Source organism: Neoarius graeffei, chromosome 26 (genome assembly GCF_027579695.1).
Source record: "Neoarius graeffei isolate fNeoGra1 chromosome 26, fNeoGra1.pri, whole genome shotgun sequence".
In the NCBI taxonomy this organism is placed as follows: domain Eukaryota; kingdom Metazoa; phylum Chordata; class Actinopteri; order Siluriformes; family Ariidae; genus Neoarius; species Neoarius graeffei.
In genome coordinates, this window is record NC_083594.1 from 18,789,776 (window position 1) to 18,808,888 (window position 19,113).

The following is a 19,113-nucleotide window of genomic DNA, read 5'->3' on the forward strand; positions in this document are numbered from 1 at the left end:
TGGCTTGTTTTTGTGGTGTATCAGATATATTCCATTCAGCTACCCATCTTCGACTCGGTCAATATCATGCTAGTTGAATGGAATATATCTGATAGCCCACTCAACGCCAGTTAATATTATTAAATTATTTACTTTAATTTCCTATGGGCCCTATATTACACCAGGTGTAAAGCGGCACCAAGTGCAATGTAAGTTTCTTTGCTAGTTTGAGTATCATTTTCCTGTCCAGCACTCATGTTGGTGCTTGTGGGTGTGTTGGTTTTAAAATCAGGTGTAGTCAGGTGCGTTGTTGACACACTGCTATCTTGAGGCAGCAGAAACTGATTGCGTGATTGATTTCAGACCAAGTTGGGGTTTGTTTTGTTTTTTTAAGTTGTTGGTCAGTGGTGTAGTTGTTATTTTAAGGGCACATTGTTAAGATTGTAGGCTAATATAGGCGGGTGCACAAAGCACATACGTGACTTGCAGTGATGGCAATAACGGCGTGAGAAATTAACGGCGTTACTTTTTTTAGTAACGAGTAATCTAACTAATTACTTTTTACATCGTTATAACGCCGTTCCCGTTACTTACAATAAAATACTATGCGTTACTTTTATTAAAGCTGTTCTCATCTGGCACGCTGCTCGTTCAGCCTTTCTTTACTCTGCTTTCGTGTGGGGCGGGGAGACACGAGACAACGGCACAGTAAGCCAATCAGAGTAGATTTGGACAATATACGTAGGTAGGCCACGCCTACTGCACTACTGCGCGCTCTTTCAATCGGAAGACACAGCGATGGCGAGCGGTCAGCCCAACACTGCGCTTTCAAATTGGAAATACAGCCATTACTTTTCATTACTTGAAATAAAAGGCAAGAGTGTTTACGTGCAATGCACATTATGTCGAGGAACAAAGCGTTTGTCCTCGTCAGTGGCCAGTAATTAGTAACATAATTTTAATAACTACAAAAATATATTACATTTGATAGATGTCTTATCTCACATTGTCCCACAAAAATATTAATATAGTGTAGATAACATTACTAATTGGTTCTGTTAAGTGTCCATTTCAGTCATTAAACACATTTAACATTCACTTTTATTATGATTACACTAATTGAATTTGATTTTTTTTTGAGGGGGAACAAAATGTAACGGAATAATTACTTTCCCTGGTAATTGGTTACTTTTATGACAAAGTAACTCCGTTACTAACTCAGTTACTTTTTGGGAAAAGTAACTAGTAACTATAACTAATTACTTTTTGAAAGTAACGTGCCCAACACTGGTGACTTGCTACCCACATAGGGAAACACAGCATATGCACAAATGTGCAAAAGATGACAATGTGAAAGATTGTTTTTCTGTACTTCAAGATTTTTTTTTGCCGTAATTAACAATTATTCGCCAAAGGCAAAGTGAAAATTGGTGAATAATAACCAAGACAAAGTCGAGGTTATTCATTGAGTCTGAAGCAGATAATTGTTTTAGGATAAATACACAGGTGAGGTTTTTTTTGTTGTTGTTGTTGTTTTTTAAATGAGTTGCTTTTTTAAAAAAATTTATTTATTTCAAAGTTCAAAAGCGCATGCAAATGTAATAACGGCTCAGCACAGACCTGTCACTTATTTACGCCGACTCACATACTTTGTTTTGAAATAGATATAACAAATCACAATTCCACCTTACCTTTGAATAGTTTTAGACCAAACTTCGTAGCATCTTTAGTGCTTTTAGGACCAGTGTTTTCTTTCATAATTTCTAATTGTTCCTCACTCACGGTGACAAAACGCTCGGCAACCATTTTGCCGAGTAGCTCGAGGTGATTATCGAGAAATAGTCCGAATTTCTCAACCAATCAGCACACGCGATTTTTTTATTTTTTTTTATAATCACCTCCGTCTTTATACTAATTATTACTCCCTGCTACTTCCTCCCATGCCTGCTTGACCTGAGGGAGCTTTGGCGGAATCCTGTTATTGCCATAGATGGTGGTCTGCCACCAAATGTTCCATGTTCTTGGTTGTTTTAGCACATCTGCATGTAAAAGCTGAAATTCTGATCCATCGTCCCCTATTCATCTTTTAATCTCAACCCCAAAATGTCTCCAGTGTATAGCAAAAACAAAAGAATTGGAATTAAGGGGACTGGACACAGACCACATTGCTATCTGATATTTTCTTTTCACCGTTTGTCCATTTATTTCTTAGGTGTTTTAGCCCAAGAGAACTTGGAAAGTGATCATCAAGCCAAAGGAGCCTCCTATATAGCTGCTTCCTATGTGAAGTATTTGGAGTCGGCTGGTGCCAGGGTTGTGCCCATAAGGTAGGCTGAAATATCAGTGACTGAATGTTTGACATTACAGATATATTGAATCTGATTAACTTTTTCACCCTTGTTTGTTCATGTTCTTTCCTCAGGATAAATGAGACCGAAGAGGAATATAGCAAACTTTTCTACTCAATAAATGGGTTAGTATAGATATACTTGTATAGATTTACATCTGGCTCCTAGGCAGTATTTTGAACCCAAGAAAAAGCTACAGAAAACGTTTTTGTGTTCTTCATAATGTAGGCTGTTGCTGCCAGGTGGAGATGTGGATCTTCAGAAGTCCCAGTTTAGTAGAGTGGCCAAGATTTTCTATGAACTAGCAATCAAGGTCTGGTACATTTATCAGAAGCGACACACCAAGGATGGAGCTTAAGGGAAATTTGATAAACTAATCGCAAACCTCATAATATGTGACCTTTTAGAAAAATAGCCTGCTGATTATAATTGCACAATAGTTTAGTAACATTAGCTAAGCTTGCCAGCTACCTATAGATTGTACTGTACTACATTACATTACTGGCATTTAGCAGACACTCGTATCCAGAGTGATATATAACATGCCCAGAGCAACCCAGGGAGCTTTTGGGGGTTAGGTGCCTTGCTCAAGGGCACTTCAGCCTTTCCTGCTGGTCCAGGGAATCGAACTGGCGATCTTTTGTCTCAAAGCTGTTTCTCTAACCATTGGAGAAGCCATGGCTTCCCCCATACAAACATGAACTAGGCTAGCTGGTTCACTGCAGTGCTGGTTTTGGTCATCAAAAGGGTCAGCATTATCTTATCTGATCTTCGATCTAGACATGTTGGGTAAACAGGTGTGTTGTTTAATTAGAATCAGAGTTTACTGGTTTATCAAAGTTCACTGCTAAACTACTGTATTGGTTATTTAAATCTGGACTCCAAGGGGTATATTTAGTAACGATTTGCGGCATTAAAAAAAAATACTGTCAGGATTTAGTGAAAAGTTAATGATGGAAAGGCATGGACAGTTATCTTTGCTGCTGACCTCACTACCTCTGCCATCTTTGTTGAAGGTTATGGTTTCGCCTCCGTTTGTTACCTCGCCCACGACGGAGTCAGCGGGGCGAGATATTGTAATCAGTGTGGTTTGTTTGTTTGTTTGTTTGTTTGTGTGTCTGTTTGTTAACAATCTAGCATCTAGATGGTTGCACCAGTTGACTTCAAATTTTCAGGGTAGGTGGGGGCAATTCCATGTAAATGTCAACCTCACCATGCAAAAATAAAGCAACATGTAATACATCAAAACCACTCCCAGAGATATCACCTAGGCCTGTATTTTACAGATGTGAATAAGTTGAACCAATTTGTAACCAACCTAATATGTCACTGTCAGTCTTTCTTTCTTATAATGTAAACCCCAAGCTAAAATCAACTTTGATCATGTACAATTCTATATTATTGCCACAAGCCACAGAAATGTATGCTAAAATCCACAAAACAGCAAAACAATAGCCATCCTAAATATTATTTAAGAACTTTGATAGTTTTAGCTGATATTTAGAGAGTTTTTCAAAGGGTTATGGTGGTTAAATTGCTGATTTTCTAAACATATGCCATGTCTATTTCAGACGCGTCACATCCATAACGGAATTTCGTCACATCCATAACGCTGACTTTTCCTTCCGAAACTCTGCATGAAATACAAAATATTTTAAACAAAGATTTTTTAATATTCACCTTGGACCCCTCTATCAAATGGATATCTCCATTTCGACATTAGGTTTACAATTTCACAGAGTTTGATAAAAATGTACAGTCACCCAAGAAAAGTGATACTTTTTCTGTCACATCCATAACGCATCTTTTATTGGCATTTTCTGGCATGCCCTAGATGTACTATGGGAATTGTTCTTGTTCTATCACTTCTCCAGTATGGTACAGCCTTAAAATATGCAACACCTGTTTAAATACTGGGAGACAATAAAACATGCACTGGGTCATTTGTTGCCATTTTGAGTTCAAGTGTCACGTCCATAACGCTGGAATTGCTCGTGGGCAATGGTCCATAGATTACCTGATTAAATTTTAGGAGTAATCAGGTCAAGGTCACCGGTAAGGTCAAAATCGTTTTTTTACGATAACTTTCTTCAAATTCATCATTTTGACTTCAACCCAAAACCAAAATATGCATCTTTCAATTCTGCTTCCAACCATATGCTGCATGATGGGGTAGCTTGGACAGTCTTCGTAGCGGTTGGGGGTTAAAGGTCGGGGGGTCAAGGTCATCAATCAAAATAACATTTTCCATTATAACTCAAAAACGGTTGCCGATAGACAGATGTTTACTATTATGAGCATGTCAGTGCCGCCGGGCGAGGTTTGCTTTGCCTGCCAACACTTGTTTTTGTTTGTTTCCAACATAACTCAAAGTAGTGAACAGATTTTGATGAAATTTTAAGGAAAGGTGAGCCATGGGCCAAGGAACAATTGATGCAAATCTGGATATGTATGCAGATCCATGATTTTTTTTTTTTTTTGGTCTGTTCCCAATGTAACTCAAAAAGTAGTAAACAGATTTTGATGAAATTTGGTGTACAGCTTTGGTATTATCCTAGATTCAAGTGAAATTGATTTTGACGTTGATTTGTGGCTTCACGGAGGTATGCGCTCTACCGAGTGCCCTTCTAGTTGCATATGTTGCATGTGGGAAGCCATGGTCTAATGGTTAGAGAAGCAGCTTTGGGACCAGAAAGGTCACTGGTTTGATTCCCTGGGCCAGCAGGAATGGCTGAAGTGCCCTTGAGCAAGGCACATATCCCCCAACTGCTCCCCAAGCTGCTCTGGGTATGTTGTATGTCACTCTGGATAAACGCCTGCAATGTAATGTCATATGTATTTGTGGGAGGTTTCCTTTCAGATCGCTAAATCTGGAGGACGAGAGTATTTAAATGAATCACGCAATGTGATTCACTAAGGTTTGCAGTAGTCAGTTTATTACTAATTGCGCTATTATTTAATGCCGAAAAAAAGCACGTCTTTGCAGAGATGTTGCGAGGGCAAGAGAGACACCATGCACAAGTGTACAGGTGTCTGCCAACGCACACAGCAGAGATTTTTGTTTTCTCAGATTAGGCTGATATTTTCGCTTCAAAATATCCCTAATTTATGTGCTTGCAAGCTCATGTCAATTTATTTGGATTGCTAAAGGAAGACATTATTAGAACCTATGGATTGCTAAGGCACATTATTCTGTAGTTTCCAACCCTCTGCTAATTTGCACTGCTCTTGGTAGATCGCATCGGTCAGTATTAAAGTTAACTGATTGTGTCCATGTTCATTTACATATTGTTAGATCACTCACAGAATTGGCCACTCCCATTCAGTGCCCTTTTTTACTCGCGAAAATCGGGGAGTTTTTTACAAGTATGTTGATCTGTCCGTTTGTTTGTTGGCACTCTAGTGTCGTCATTTCTTGACCAATCTTCACCAAAATGCACAGGACAACTCACTAGGGTCACACAAAGACATCATTAGGTTTTGGTGGGTCAAGGTCAAAGGTCAAGGTCACCAAGGTCAAATCTTGTAAAAACACCTAATCGGCCATAACTTCCGTTTCTTTGTGATTTTCACAAGTATCATGCTCTGCACAACTTTTCTGATTTTTGTTTGTTTGGGGTTTTTTTTTTGGTATTGTGGTCTCACGCTAATTTGCCCTATTTAGTAAATCTGGCCCCAAGTGTATTAGCAAGCTAGAAAGGTAAATAAAAAGTCGTGCAGAGCACGATACTTGCGAAAATCACAAAGAAACGGAAGTAATGGCCAATTAGGTGGTTTTACAAGATTTTACCTTGACCTTTGACCTTGACCCACCAAAAACTAATGTCTTTGGCCCAATCCCAATTCTAATTTCTACCCCTTCCCCTCCGCCTTCCCCTCCGCCTTCCCCTTGGCCCTTCCCCTTGAAACTGAGCTACAAGGGATAGGGCTTGAAATTCAACCCTTACGTATTGGGATAGCCCTTCAACGATCGCATACGTCATCACGTACCTCCGTCAGCGTTTACGTTAGCAAAACGCGACCAAATGCGTCATTGGCTGCGACCAGCCGCTACAGTCAGAGCCAGAACAGAAATCTCTGCTGGCAGGGTGTGATTTGTTAACTAACACCACTGAATGGGATATCTTTGGCGCTTCGTGCACCACATCCGACAGAATGAGGTGTCAGAACACTCATGTAAACAATAAAAGCGAGAATAACAGAACAAAACGTACGCAGTAAAGCAACCGAAAACAATACTCACTCCCAAAGCTTTTTAGCAGCAGCTTGGATTTCAGAAATCGCTGCTCATTCTCAGCTCGAAAGCGAATCAAGCGGCGTGTTTCCTCTGGATAACAACTTAAAACACGTAAATAATGGAGAAAATACATTTATGACAATCTTTCGCCGCGGGAACCGCCATCTTTCTGAAATCCGCATGAAATCTCGCTGAAATCCGCATGGCATTGTGGGAAATCACTCAAACCCCTTCGTTCGGAGTCAGCTCCTGGAAAATCTCCGTTTGGAGGGGTACAGAAGCCCTACCCCTTCCCCTCCCCCTCCGCGTTAACTGGGATTGGGATACCCCTACCCCTTCACGTGAACGCGCAAAATGGAGGGGAAGGGCCAAGGGGTTGGTCCAAGGGGTGAAATGGGATTCGGCCTTTGTGTGACCCTAGTGAGTTGTCCTGTGCATTTTGGTGAAGATTGGTCAAGAAATGACGACGCTAGAGCTCCAACAAACAAACAAACGGACAGATCAACATTACTTGTGAAAATCTCTGATTTTCACAAGTAACTAGCAAGGTAATGAGGAAAACTATTGTTCCCAACACTCGCTGGACAAGCTAGGAAAAATTAGGTTAAAATGACCATGTGTAATTAAAACTAGGAGCCAGTTCATTACTAAGCAAGCTTACGAGGTAAACTGTTGTGATGTGGCAGTTAGTTAATCAGATTTAACTTAAGCTCTTCCCTTGATGAACCAGGAATATCCATCAGTTCTTTCAGATTTTCACCATTTCCTAGCAGGGGACTTGCTGCATTTTTGTAAATCTCACTCTTCCTTATCTTTTGTTCATGTTCTCATTAGGCCAATGATGCCTCTGATTATTTTCCAATATGGGGAACTTGTCAAGGCTTCCAACAGCTGACTGTTCTGACCAGCAACAAGAATCTGCTGACATCAACGAACACTAAAGCTGTGACCCTGCCGCTCATCTTTGCTCCAGGTTAGTCACAGCTTGTTTTATGTCACGAGTCTTCCTACTAAATTAAACTTAATATATAAAATTGTCTATCAATTCCATGTAATTTAAAGTTTTCCTTCTGGGGTGATTATCCAAATTTGTAAAGAGTTCATGCAACTAACACAGTTAATATTCTGCACTTTCAGTTGTCTTGCGTTTTATCAAGCATTATATAAGATCAGACTCAGAACATCTGTAGAGGGTGGTTCTCCACTCTAGTTGCAAATTGGTGTCACCTCACTTAACAAGTATTCTGAGACCAGGCCTTTAAATAAAATCAGGGTGTCTGTGTTCATATGCCTTCCTATTGATTATAAAAATTAATTGATATTAAATTTTATCCACTCAAATATAATAGTGTTGGTAGAATTTTTCATTGGAAGTACCCAAGGGGGTCCAAAATGCGTGTCTCATACATCCCAGAAGGAAAATAAACCCTTGCTGAAAAATATTTATTGGTGTTATTTTGTGTCACCCATTTAAATATGATCAATATTGTCCATGCAGCATGAAGAAAAGCACATTTTGAAAATATTTCCAATACTAGTCAGAAATTTTCCTGCCAAGAAATTGATTTTTGGTGTCCCAAGTAATTAAGTCAGTACACTAACAGTACTAACTAGAGACACCTGGGGAAAATGGACAGAACTATTCTAATGAGATGACTGCAGTGCATTGTGGGAATCCCACAAGTTCAAGGGAGGGAAACATTGAATTTCATATTGTGGTAGTTTTCCAGCATTGTTCAGGTTTGTATGGCAATTTTTAACAGAATTTATAATAGCAGTCAATACACTAACACTTCTAGAATGATGTAGGCCCAGCTTTGTCATGAAAACATGTTTGTGCCATGAATGTGAGTTATGGCCCTTTTCCACTACCCTTTTTCAGCTCGCTTCAGCTCACTTCAGCCCGACACGGCTCGCGTTTCGACTACCAAAAAACAGCACGACTCAGCTCGCTTCAGCCCTGCTTAGCCCCTAAAACTCGCACGGTTTTGGAGTGGGGCTGAAGCGAGCCAAACCGTGCCGAGTGAGGCTGGGGGCGTGAGCAGACACTCCCCTGTGCACTGATTGGTGAGGAGGAGTGTCCTCACACGCCCCACGAGCACGCTGGGATCTGTAAACACTGCAAACCCGGAAGAAGAATAATTACGAATTACGAGAATTTCTGAATCCTTATGCGCCTCGCCTCATCTATACGCTCTTGCCAGTATCTGTTCGCGTTGTCGGTGACAACAAGCCACAGCACCAAGACCAGCAACACTAACGACTCCATGTTTATTGTTTACTATTCGGGTTGTGAGACTACCGCTTAAAAGATCACTGATGTCACTGTTTGCGCTGCTTAACGACATCACCTGATGTCCACCCACTTTCGCTAACTCCACCCAATGTGTCCACCCACTTCCAGCCAGCACGGTTCAGTGCGGTTGTAGTCGAAATCCAACTCCAACAGCCCCGCTCAGCTCGACTCAGCCCAACTCAGCACGGCACGGCTCAGCCGCGTTTGTAGTGGAAAAGCGGCATTAGAAGACCTTTCAACTAGACTACAATGCACAGGCATCATATACACATCTGCACCCTGGTGACCAGATGATGAACTATTTGTCCATACACTAACAGTCCATACACTAACACCGGGGTCTGTTTGTGTACTGACTATTGTGTTAGTGTATTGACCAATTTGATAGGATGACAGTTTGATGTCTCTTGATCCCTTTTGTCAACCTAGTACATGTATCCTACCAGGATATCTTTAAAGGTTTTCTGATTAGGCCTAGTCAATTTCTGAGAGTGTCTGTGTACTGACTTAAAAATTTGAACACTGCACCCTTTTAATACATATATTTATTGTTCTATTGTGATAAATATACATTTTCAAATAGAATTATTTATAATAAGGCCCAGATTTGTAATTGGGGTCAATTACATTTTGATTTTGGTCAGAGATCATGGATTTATTAGGCATTTCAGAGACCTGTTTGTGTACTGACAGAGACAAGGGCAACCTTGGCCTTGAAATGACTTTGACCTTGAATTTTGCCATATAGAGCAATAAGAAGATACTTTGATAAAACTCCAAAATTGGCTACCAGAATTCTGCCTTATGAACTTATCAGTTTGCTCAAGGTCCATATCCCAATTTGCAACTATAGTGGAGAACCACCCTAGAATGTTTGCTTATTGTCCATTCTGCTTTAAACTTGCAATCACAGAATTATTTTTACATTTCAGCATGTATTTCTTCATATAAGTGTCACTTAGGCGGCACGGTGGTGTAGTGGTTAGCGCTGTCGCCTCACAGCAAGAAGGTCCGGGTTCGAGCCCCGTGGCTGGCGAGGGCCTTTCTGTGTGGAGTTTGCATGTTCTCCCCGTGTCCACGTGGGTTTCCTCCGGGTGCTCCGGTTTCCCCCACAGTCCAAAGACATGCAGGTTAGGTTAACTGGTGATTCTAAATTGACCGTAGGTGTGAATGTGAGTGTGAATGGTTGTCTGTGTCTATGTGTCAGCCCTGTGATGACCTGGCGACTTGTCCAGGGTGTACCCCGCCTTTCGCCCGTAGTCAGCTGGGATAGGCTCCAGCTTGCCTGCGACCCTGTAGAACAGGATAAAGCAGCTAGAGATAATGAGATGAGATGAGAAGTGTCACTTATCCATAAAAAATACAAAAAAGTACATAAAGTTTACATGCCGGTTATTCTTTTAATAAACAGTTTACCCACCGTGTTTCATTCGAAATTTCATTTAAATCAGTCTGTTTTGATCGAGGTTTACACACATCATTTCTTCTTAAGACATTAATAGCCTGGTTTATTAATAAAACATGAGGCAGAACGTAAATGTAGATATTTTTACCAATTATTGAACAGGAGCACAGAACAGCAGGCTTTTCAAAAGTTTCCCCAAGGACCTCCTTAATTCACTTGCATCGGAGAACATCACATCCAACTTCCACAGCTGGAGCATGTCTACACAGGTAGTACTGAGATTGTATTTCATTACAACCACAGCCAAGCTTGTAAAGTGGACGGATAATCTCTGATGCTTGAAATGTGCTTTATGCCATCAGAATTTCACCCGGAATGTCAAGCTCAAGCGCTTTTACAAAGTCCTGACCACAAACACAGACGGCAGGAAGGAGTTCATTTCTACCATGGAAGGTGAGAATGCTGATGGAATCTGGGAACAGATCAGTAGTCCTGACATGGGTGACCACCTTTTAAATGTATTCCCAGTTCAGAGCCAGTTTTCAAAATTTAATTGATCAGAAATTATGTGAAGATCAACCAGTTTGAATTGGTATAGCATTTTGGATATTTACAATATGGTTATTCAATACCCGCAGGCCAGAAGCATCCATTGAGTACACTTGTACTGGCCTTTTTATTGGTCCATACCAGCGAACTAAAGCAGGATTTACAATTTAGGATGTACAATTATTATTTATTTATTTATTTTTTGTTCGAAAGGCCTGAAGGGGGATTATGTCGTGGCGATGTCCATCTGTCTGTCCGTCCGTCCTGGGAAGGGTACTCGCCTTCTGAAATCAACTCCTCTCACTATTTTTGGAGGAATTTCACGAAACTTGACAGGATTCTTTGTTATATTTCGGTAACACACATATTGTAATTTCGTTAAATTCAGTCGCGTTTTACCAGAGTTACGGCCCTTGATTACCAAACTTGTACTTTGACAATTTCATGAGGGTGTGCTTGTCTACTGAAATGAACTCCTCTCTGAAATTCTTGGAGGAATTTCACGAAACTTAGCAAAAGGCTTTGTTATATGTTACTAATACGCATATTGCAATTTAGTTTGATTCGGTCAAATTTTTTTCAGAGTTAGGGCCCTTGATTACAAAACTTGTACTTTGACAATTTCATGGAAAAGTGTGCTCGTCTTCTGAAATAAACTCCTCTCACAATTTTTGAAGGAATTTTCCGAAACTTTGCAAAAGGCTTTTGCTAGATATCGGTAATGCGTATATTACAATTTCATTCAATTTGGTCACATTTCACCAGAGTTATGGCTCTTGATTACCAAACTTGTACTTCGACAGTTTCATTTGCTGTCGCAGGAAAAAAATCGCACAACATAAAATAAATTTTTAGTTGTGAGATGAGTTCAGTGATCTTAGAATACATAATGTGACATGCTCACAGGTGGCTCATTTAGGGCCTTTGCATCCAAAGACTGCTGTCAAAAATGTGTCGGAAATTCTTGATTAAAATCTGACCAAGTACTGCTTGGACGCTCATCTAAAAGCCAATAACAGGAAGGCAAAAGATTAGATGAAAACCACTGGATAGCTCCAAATACAATACTGACAATGGTGAAACATAAACAAACTGGAAGGGCACTCAGTAGAGTGTATACCTCTGCCAAGCCACATATTAGAATATCCTGGATCCACACACACATCCGGATTTGCATCAAAATCTAATCGGTTATTCCTTGGCCCATGGTTCACCTTTCCTCCAAATTTCATCAAAATCAGTTCATTACTTTTTGAGTTACATTGGGAACAAACAAATGGAGGCAAAAACAATCTCCTCCAGCAACGTTGGCTTGTTCACATGACCCCATTTTCCGCACAAGCCCGAATCACACTGATTGTTGACCTAAGCAGAACATCGCAATTTTCTTTAATTGCCAGTCCATTCTTGGAGAATCTCCATTATATAATCTGACGTGGAGAACGTGTTATAGAATTTGGCTTTATCAGGATCTCATACAGTGTGTCAGATTATTTTCTGTATTTCCATGATTATAATACATGATTTAATCAATTAAATTTAGTGTGATTTCATTAAGGGTCTTACTTCCTTCATAATGCATACATGTCTGCGCTTTGTTCACTTATAATATACACGTATCTGTTTCTGGGGTCATGATATTTTTGTCTTTGCTCATGTTTTTCTTTATCTTAGTCTTGGGTATTATCTATCTACAGTGTCTTGTCTACAGTGCATTCATCCCTCTTCTGGTTTGTCCTGTTTTGTCACATTACAAGCTGGAATTTAAATGGATTTGGGGGGGTTAGCACCATTTGATTTATACAACATGCCTACCACTTTAAAGGTGAAAATTGTTGTTTTATTGTGACACAAACAATAATTAAGATGAAAAAACAGAAATCTGGAGAGTGCATAGGTATTCGACCCCCAAAGTCAATACTTTGTAGAGCCATTTTTTGCTGGAATTACAGCTGCAAGTCTCTTGGGGTATGTCTCTATTAGCTTAGCACATCTAGCCACTGGGATTTTTGCCCATTCCTCAAGGCAAAACTGCTCCAACTCCTTCAAGTTAGATGGGTTGTGTTGGTGTACAGCAATCTTCAAGTTATGCCACAGATTCTCAATTGGATTGAGGTCTGGGCTTTGACGAGGCCATTCCAAGACATTTAATTTAATGTTTCCCTTTAAACCACTCCAGTGTAGCTTTAGCAGTATGTTTAGGGTCATTGTCCTGCTGGAACGTGAACCTTCGTCCCAGTCTCAAACCTCTGGCCGACTCAAACAGGTTTTCCTCCAGAATTGCCCTGTATTTAGTGTCATCCAGCTTTCCTTCAGTCCTGACCAGCTTTTCTGTCCCTGCAGATGAAAAACATCCCCACAGCATGATGCTGCCACCAACATGCTTCACTGTATGAATGATGTTCTCAAGGTGTTGGGTTTGCACCACACATGGCATTTCCCATGATGGCCAAAAAGATCAATTTGAGTCTCGTTTGACCAGAGAATCTTCTTCCATGTGTTTGGGGAGTCTGCCAAATGCTGTTGAGCAAACTCCAAATGTGTTTTCTCTGGCTTTTTTCTGGCCACACTTCCATAAAGCCCCACTCTGTGGCATGTACGGCTCAAAGTGGTCTGATGCATAGATACTCCCATCTCCGCTGTGGATCTTTGCAGCTCCTTCAGTGTTATCTTTGGTGTCTTTGTTGCATCTCTGATTAATGCCCTCCTTGCCCGGTCTGTGGGTTTTGGTGGGCGGCCTTCTCTTGTCAGGTTTGTAGTGGTATCATATTCTTTCCATTTTGCTATAATGGATTTAATGGTGCTCTGTGGGATATTCAAAGTTTGGTATATATTTTATAACCCAACCCTGATCTATACTTCTCCACAACTTTGTCTCTGACCTGTTTGGAGGCTCCTTGGTTTTCATGTTGCTTGCTTAGTAGTGTTGCAGAGTCAGGGTCCTTCCAGAACAGGTTGATTTATACAGACATCATGTGACAGATCATATGACACTTTGATTGCACATAAGTGGATCTTAATTAACTAATTATGTGACTTATGAAGTGAATTGGTTGGACCAGCTCTTATTTAGGGGTTTCATATGAAAGTGGGTGAATACCTATGCACACTCCAGATTTCTGTTTTTTTTTTTTCATCTTAATTATTGTTTGTGTCACAATAAAACAACAATTTGCACCTTTAAAGTTGTAGGCATGTTGTGTAAATCAAATGGTGCTAACCCTCCAAAAATCCATTTTAATTCCAGCTTGTAATGCGACAAAACAGGACAAACACCAAGGGGGATGAATACTTTTGCAAGACACTGTATCTATTGAGTGTGTCCTTGGACAAATAATAATCGAACCGTTTTAAACATGCTCAAACGGGTTGTATTAAGTAAATTATGGAAATGAATCACTTTTTCCTATTTGTCCCACCCAAGCAGTGTTAAAAAGATAACCGTGTGATTTTAATCAGATGCAACTCCTGTGCAGTCAGTAGTTATCTTGACTATTTAGTCTGTGCTGCCAAAATCTGAATCAGTATCATTTTCGTGTGTGTGTGTGTTTGTCTTTAGTCACATGATACAGTCAGCAGTTTTACAACCCACATCACATTATCATCCTAATATCCAAATATTGCACCTTAAGCAGAAATTGGTGGACATTGATAGACTGTATTGGTAGAATAATCAGTTAAATAGTGCAGGACCCAGAAGTACAGTTACTGAATAATAACATTTAAAATGTCAAGTTGACATTCAGAAACAATTGAGATCTCAGTTTTAGAGCTATTTTAAGCACTTTGCATTTACAAAATTACAACATTACAAAATTACCAGTCAAAAGTGTGGACACCTTCGAATTCAATTGTTTTTTGTTTTTTTCCCTTTATTTTTATTAATTAAGACACTTCTTGTCAAAGTAATGATGGATGTCGATTCTCTTTACTTAGTTGAGCATTTCTTGACATAATATGGATTACTACAGTTGTGGAATAGGGCTGTTTACTGTATTTTTTTAACACATTAAGAAGGCAAGAAATTGCACTAATTAACATTTGACGAGGCGTTCCAGGTGTCGACCTCATGAAGCTGGTTAAGATAATGCCAATAGTGTGGAGAGTGTCGTCAAGGTAAATGGTGTGTACTTTGTAGAATCTGAAATATGAAACGTTTTTTAAATACTTTTTTTTATTATTTCCTACATATATGGAAATATGTTCCATATGTTATTTCATAGTTGTGATGTCTTCAGTATTGTTCTACAATGTAGAAAATGGTCAAAATACAAATGCAAAAACCTATGAATGAGTGGAGGTGTCCAAACTTTTGAATTGTCCTGTGTATATACTGTATAATCTTATATAGTATCTAGTATACTAAGATGCTACTACCACGAGTTGGCCTAGTGGTTAGCATGTCCGCCTCTCGATTGGGAGATTGCAAGTTCTACTCACGGTCGGGTCATACCAAAGACCATCATAAAAAATTTACCTACTGCCATCTGGCAAGGCACGCTGCAATACAGATACGAATGGGGAGTCAAACTCTTGCGGTTAACAGAGGACTAGCCCCCCACTGTAACCCTAGCTATGCGAGAGGCCGAGGGCTACGGAAATGGGGATCGGTGCCACCCTATGTGGCATGGGAAGGGACTTTGATTTGATACTAAGATGCTACAAGGGCAAGTAGTTTGTGTGTATATATATATATATATATATATTTTTTTTTTTTTTTTTTTATTACGCGTCTTTGGTCCTTATTAGGCTTGGGAAGATTCACCGATGCACATCGGAAAATCGATACGACCTGTTAAGATGCAGTTGCATCGATTTGCAAACGTCGCATCGGAAAAAAACGCACATAAACTCGAGATGCATCGTATCTAAACTGTCTGCATCGATATAAACCGATTAATATCTTAATTTAATACATATAATGAATAAATTATAACATAACAGTTTAGAAAAGGGTCTGGTATTTCTGGGTTTCATCTCTCTATCTCTCTCCTACTCAAGTCTCGGCTCAAGTCTTGCGCGAATAGGCGGGTCCAACCTAGCTTTCGAATAGGATAGAGGCGGAAAGTCAGCCAGATAGCGGTTAACATGGAGGAAGACAAAACAGACATTGTTCATTTGGTGGTGGGTTTCAAGTCTAACGTATGGAAAGATTTCGGGTTCTACAAGCGAGGGGGAGAGCTGGACAAGACAACGGCCATATGTAAACTCTGCCGTTCCAGAGAGACCTGTAAGCACTTTATGTTGTACTTCCTGTGTTTCAAAATAAAAGGCACAGCTTTAATGCTTCAAGTGCCATAACTTGAACTACTCTGTATTCCATGGTGCACTTTTCTTCTGCATTGCATCGTATCGAATCGCATCGTATCGCACTGGACCGCATTGTATTAGAATTAAATCGTACTGTATCGCACCGTATCGCAGCATGCGGGAGAATCGTATCACATCTTAGCACTGGCAATTTCATTAATCTTGAATGTATCGAATCGTTGGCAGTGTATCGAGATGCGTATCGTATCGCTTTGATTATGAAGATTCCCATCCCTAGTCCTTATATTTGGTATCATCTTTGTTGTTTAACCTGCTCCCTGCACTGAACTAGTTATTTAATAGCTTGCTTTACAAAAGGGCTATACTGATTTATTGAGAAAGTAGAAAAGTGATGGATTCGGACATGTCGATTAAAGTACCACAAACCCAGCTTTTTTTTTTTTAAATTACTAGTGTACTATTATTTGACCTTTCTAAATGAGCACAAATGTTTGCATGATGCTGTCTGCTTGTATCTTTCACACATCAGTTTGTTGATTGATTGATTTTCAGAAGTAGCGGTTCCTACTTGGAGGGAATGGAAGGAAACGGATACCGTGTCCTTGCAATCGTTGTCCACGTTTCATTTTTAACCATGCTCCTTTTGTTTCAGCTTACCAATACCCATTCTATGCTGTCCAGTGGCACCCTGAGAAAAGCCCGTTCGAGTGGATAGACAAGCCAGGCATGGTCCACTCCATCTCAGCCATTACAGCCTCCTTCTACACGGCGAGCTTCTTCGTCTCTGAAGGTTTGTTGCATTTTGGACCATCTTGTATTTTAAAATTAATTTATTTTATCCAAAAGGACTTGCGCTCTCAGGATGAAAGGTAATAAGCTGCATGGTTCAGGGTCCTGTCGGTGTGATGGGACCCTCTAGGGCCTGTGTTGTACCTGTTGAGGATGACTGTACCTCAAGGACCATTGTTCTATCTTTGTCGGTACTTTTAATTCTACAGTGAACAAATGAGGCCCAAAGGCAGCTGAGCACTTTTCAGTACAGCAGAGAATCTCATTTCAGGGCCTAATTTGCTGTTTATTTGCATGTCAAGGGTGTGGGCGTTTTTGGTTTTGTTTTTTGTTTGTTTGGAGTGGCATGGTAAATGTTTTAAAATTGTGTTGATAAGAATCAGTTTCTATTCTTGCACTGTCACATCACAGCAAGAAGGTTCCAGGTTCAACCCTCGCAGCTGACAGGGGCCTTTCTGTGTGGAGTTTGCAGGTTCTTCCTGTGTTTCTGTGGCTTTCCTCCAGGTGCTCCGGTTTCCCCCACAGTCCAAAGACACGCGGTTGGGTTAATTGGCTACTCTAAATTGCTCATAGGTGTGAATGTGTGTGAATGATTGGGTGGGAACTGCTCTACATCCTTGACGTCCACCCTGCGTAGCTCTCCTGAGCTAGCTAGCAAATCTGCAGTAAATAGTCAACTATGGCTAGGGTTGCCACCCGTCCCATATAATACAGGACCCATATTTGAACATAAAATACTTTTTTCCCGTATTTTCAGACACCTTGTTTCATAGCCTATACTCGGTCTTCAGAGTGCTGAAAATAAATAACATACTATCAAGTAAAATCGAACCTACAAGTGAAATGAAGGTGTTTAATTTCAGTGGTGAGCTCCTGACCGACGAGCTCTGCGTGCTGTGTGAAATTGCACGTCACGCGAGGTCAGCGTCAGCGGTCGCCTTGTACAGTGAAACATAGCGGTAGCGCCTTAGTTCCCGTTTTAAAATGTCGTCTGCAAGTCCGCCCGTGAAACGTAAGAGGCTATCAAGTTATAGGGTTGAATGGGAGACAGAGTACCAGTGGGTCAACTCTGTCCCTGGCGATGAATACAAGGCAAACTGTACAGTTCGCCGTCAAGCTTTTCAGTCGTACATGGATGGGTGTGTGACCTTATGCTTGGTGTTTCAGCCTTGCGTATGTACGGCGTATCAGGATACGTGGCAATAAGAAAGGAATGTCAGAGCATCGCCAGCTTACGTAGCTAATACTCTAGGATGCATAACACGATCTCCTTGTACTCCTTGTACTTAAAAATCCATAGCACATATGTAGTAGCTTTGATACGTCACACATACGTCACGTGTATGCCGTAAAAACGAAAGCTACGCAGCAGTGACGCAGTGGGAACGTTGCTTGAACACCTATTACGCCGTGCAAATGCTTTAGTTGACGTGTCTGATGAAGGTGGCTCCGGGGCTGGCTGGGTGGATGCGGCTGATGTCTTCCCTTGCCCTTCTTGGGTCCCGACTTCTTCACTGGCATGATGCTTTCTTGACTGTGACGAATGACAACGAACGCAGTGTCAATGCCGCCGGTACGCAGCAGCAACGTCACAAGTAAGAACGAAACGCTACACCAACGAAACGGTTACGCCACGGCAACACGTCATACGCCACGCATACGCATCAGTACGCCATAACTTTACGTCTCTTGAACCCCATACAAACCCCAGATACGCCACAGTAACGCCACACATACGCCATGTTCGTCACAAGACTTTAATTTTGGACAAAATGTGCCTCATTTCTTGCCGTTTGATCCACATGCCGCTTCCGTGGCAAGATACGCAGCTAAAGAGCGGACTACACAGAGTGGAATCACCCGATACCTCACAGTTCCCCTGAAATGAACATGGTATGTTGTTTCATCAGTATCTTGCCAACTGTAGCCGATATTTTCACCTACGTTACCCAGTCTTATACATTATCCAACACAGGTGGCTTTACAATAATCAGCAAATCGATCGTGTCTTCATTCCATGCATTCTCGTAAGGTTAGGATAGTTATTTTAGAATTAATAAATATGATACAATATGTGAATATGACAATGTACAATTTAAAACATCTAAACCTTAGTCTACTCTGTATCCTCCATAACCATGATGCACATTAATTGTTTTTCTTCTCATCTCATCTCATTATCTCTAGCCGCTTTATCCCGTTCTACAGGGTCGCAGGCAAGCTGGAGCCTATCCCAGCT

At 40.6% G+C, this 19,113-nt stretch overlaps 1 protein-coding gene across 1 annotated transcript in view; it reads left to right on the forward strand.

The window, feature by feature from the left end:
- The window catches only part of zgc:171566, a 44,231-nt gene that overhangs the window by 19,670 nt on the left and 5,448 nt on the right, over window positions 1–19,113 (forward strand). Inside the window, exons 2-8 of the mRNA XM_060910768.1 lie at window positions 2,192–2,306; window positions 2,402–2,452; window positions 2,556–2,640; window positions 7,399–7,537; window positions 10,428–10,534; window positions 10,628–10,718; window positions 16,738–16,875. Of these exons, the coding sequence (XP_060766751.1) occupies window positions 2,192–2,306; window positions 2,402–2,452; window positions 2,556–2,640; window positions 7,399–7,537; window positions 10,428–10,534; window positions 10,628–10,718; window positions 16,738–16,875 (726 nt within the window). The remainder of the gene's footprint in view (window positions 1–2,191; window positions 2,307–2,401; window positions 2,453–2,555; window positions 2,641–7,398; window positions 7,538–10,427; window positions 10,535–10,627; window positions 10,719–16,737; window positions 16,876–19,113) is intronic.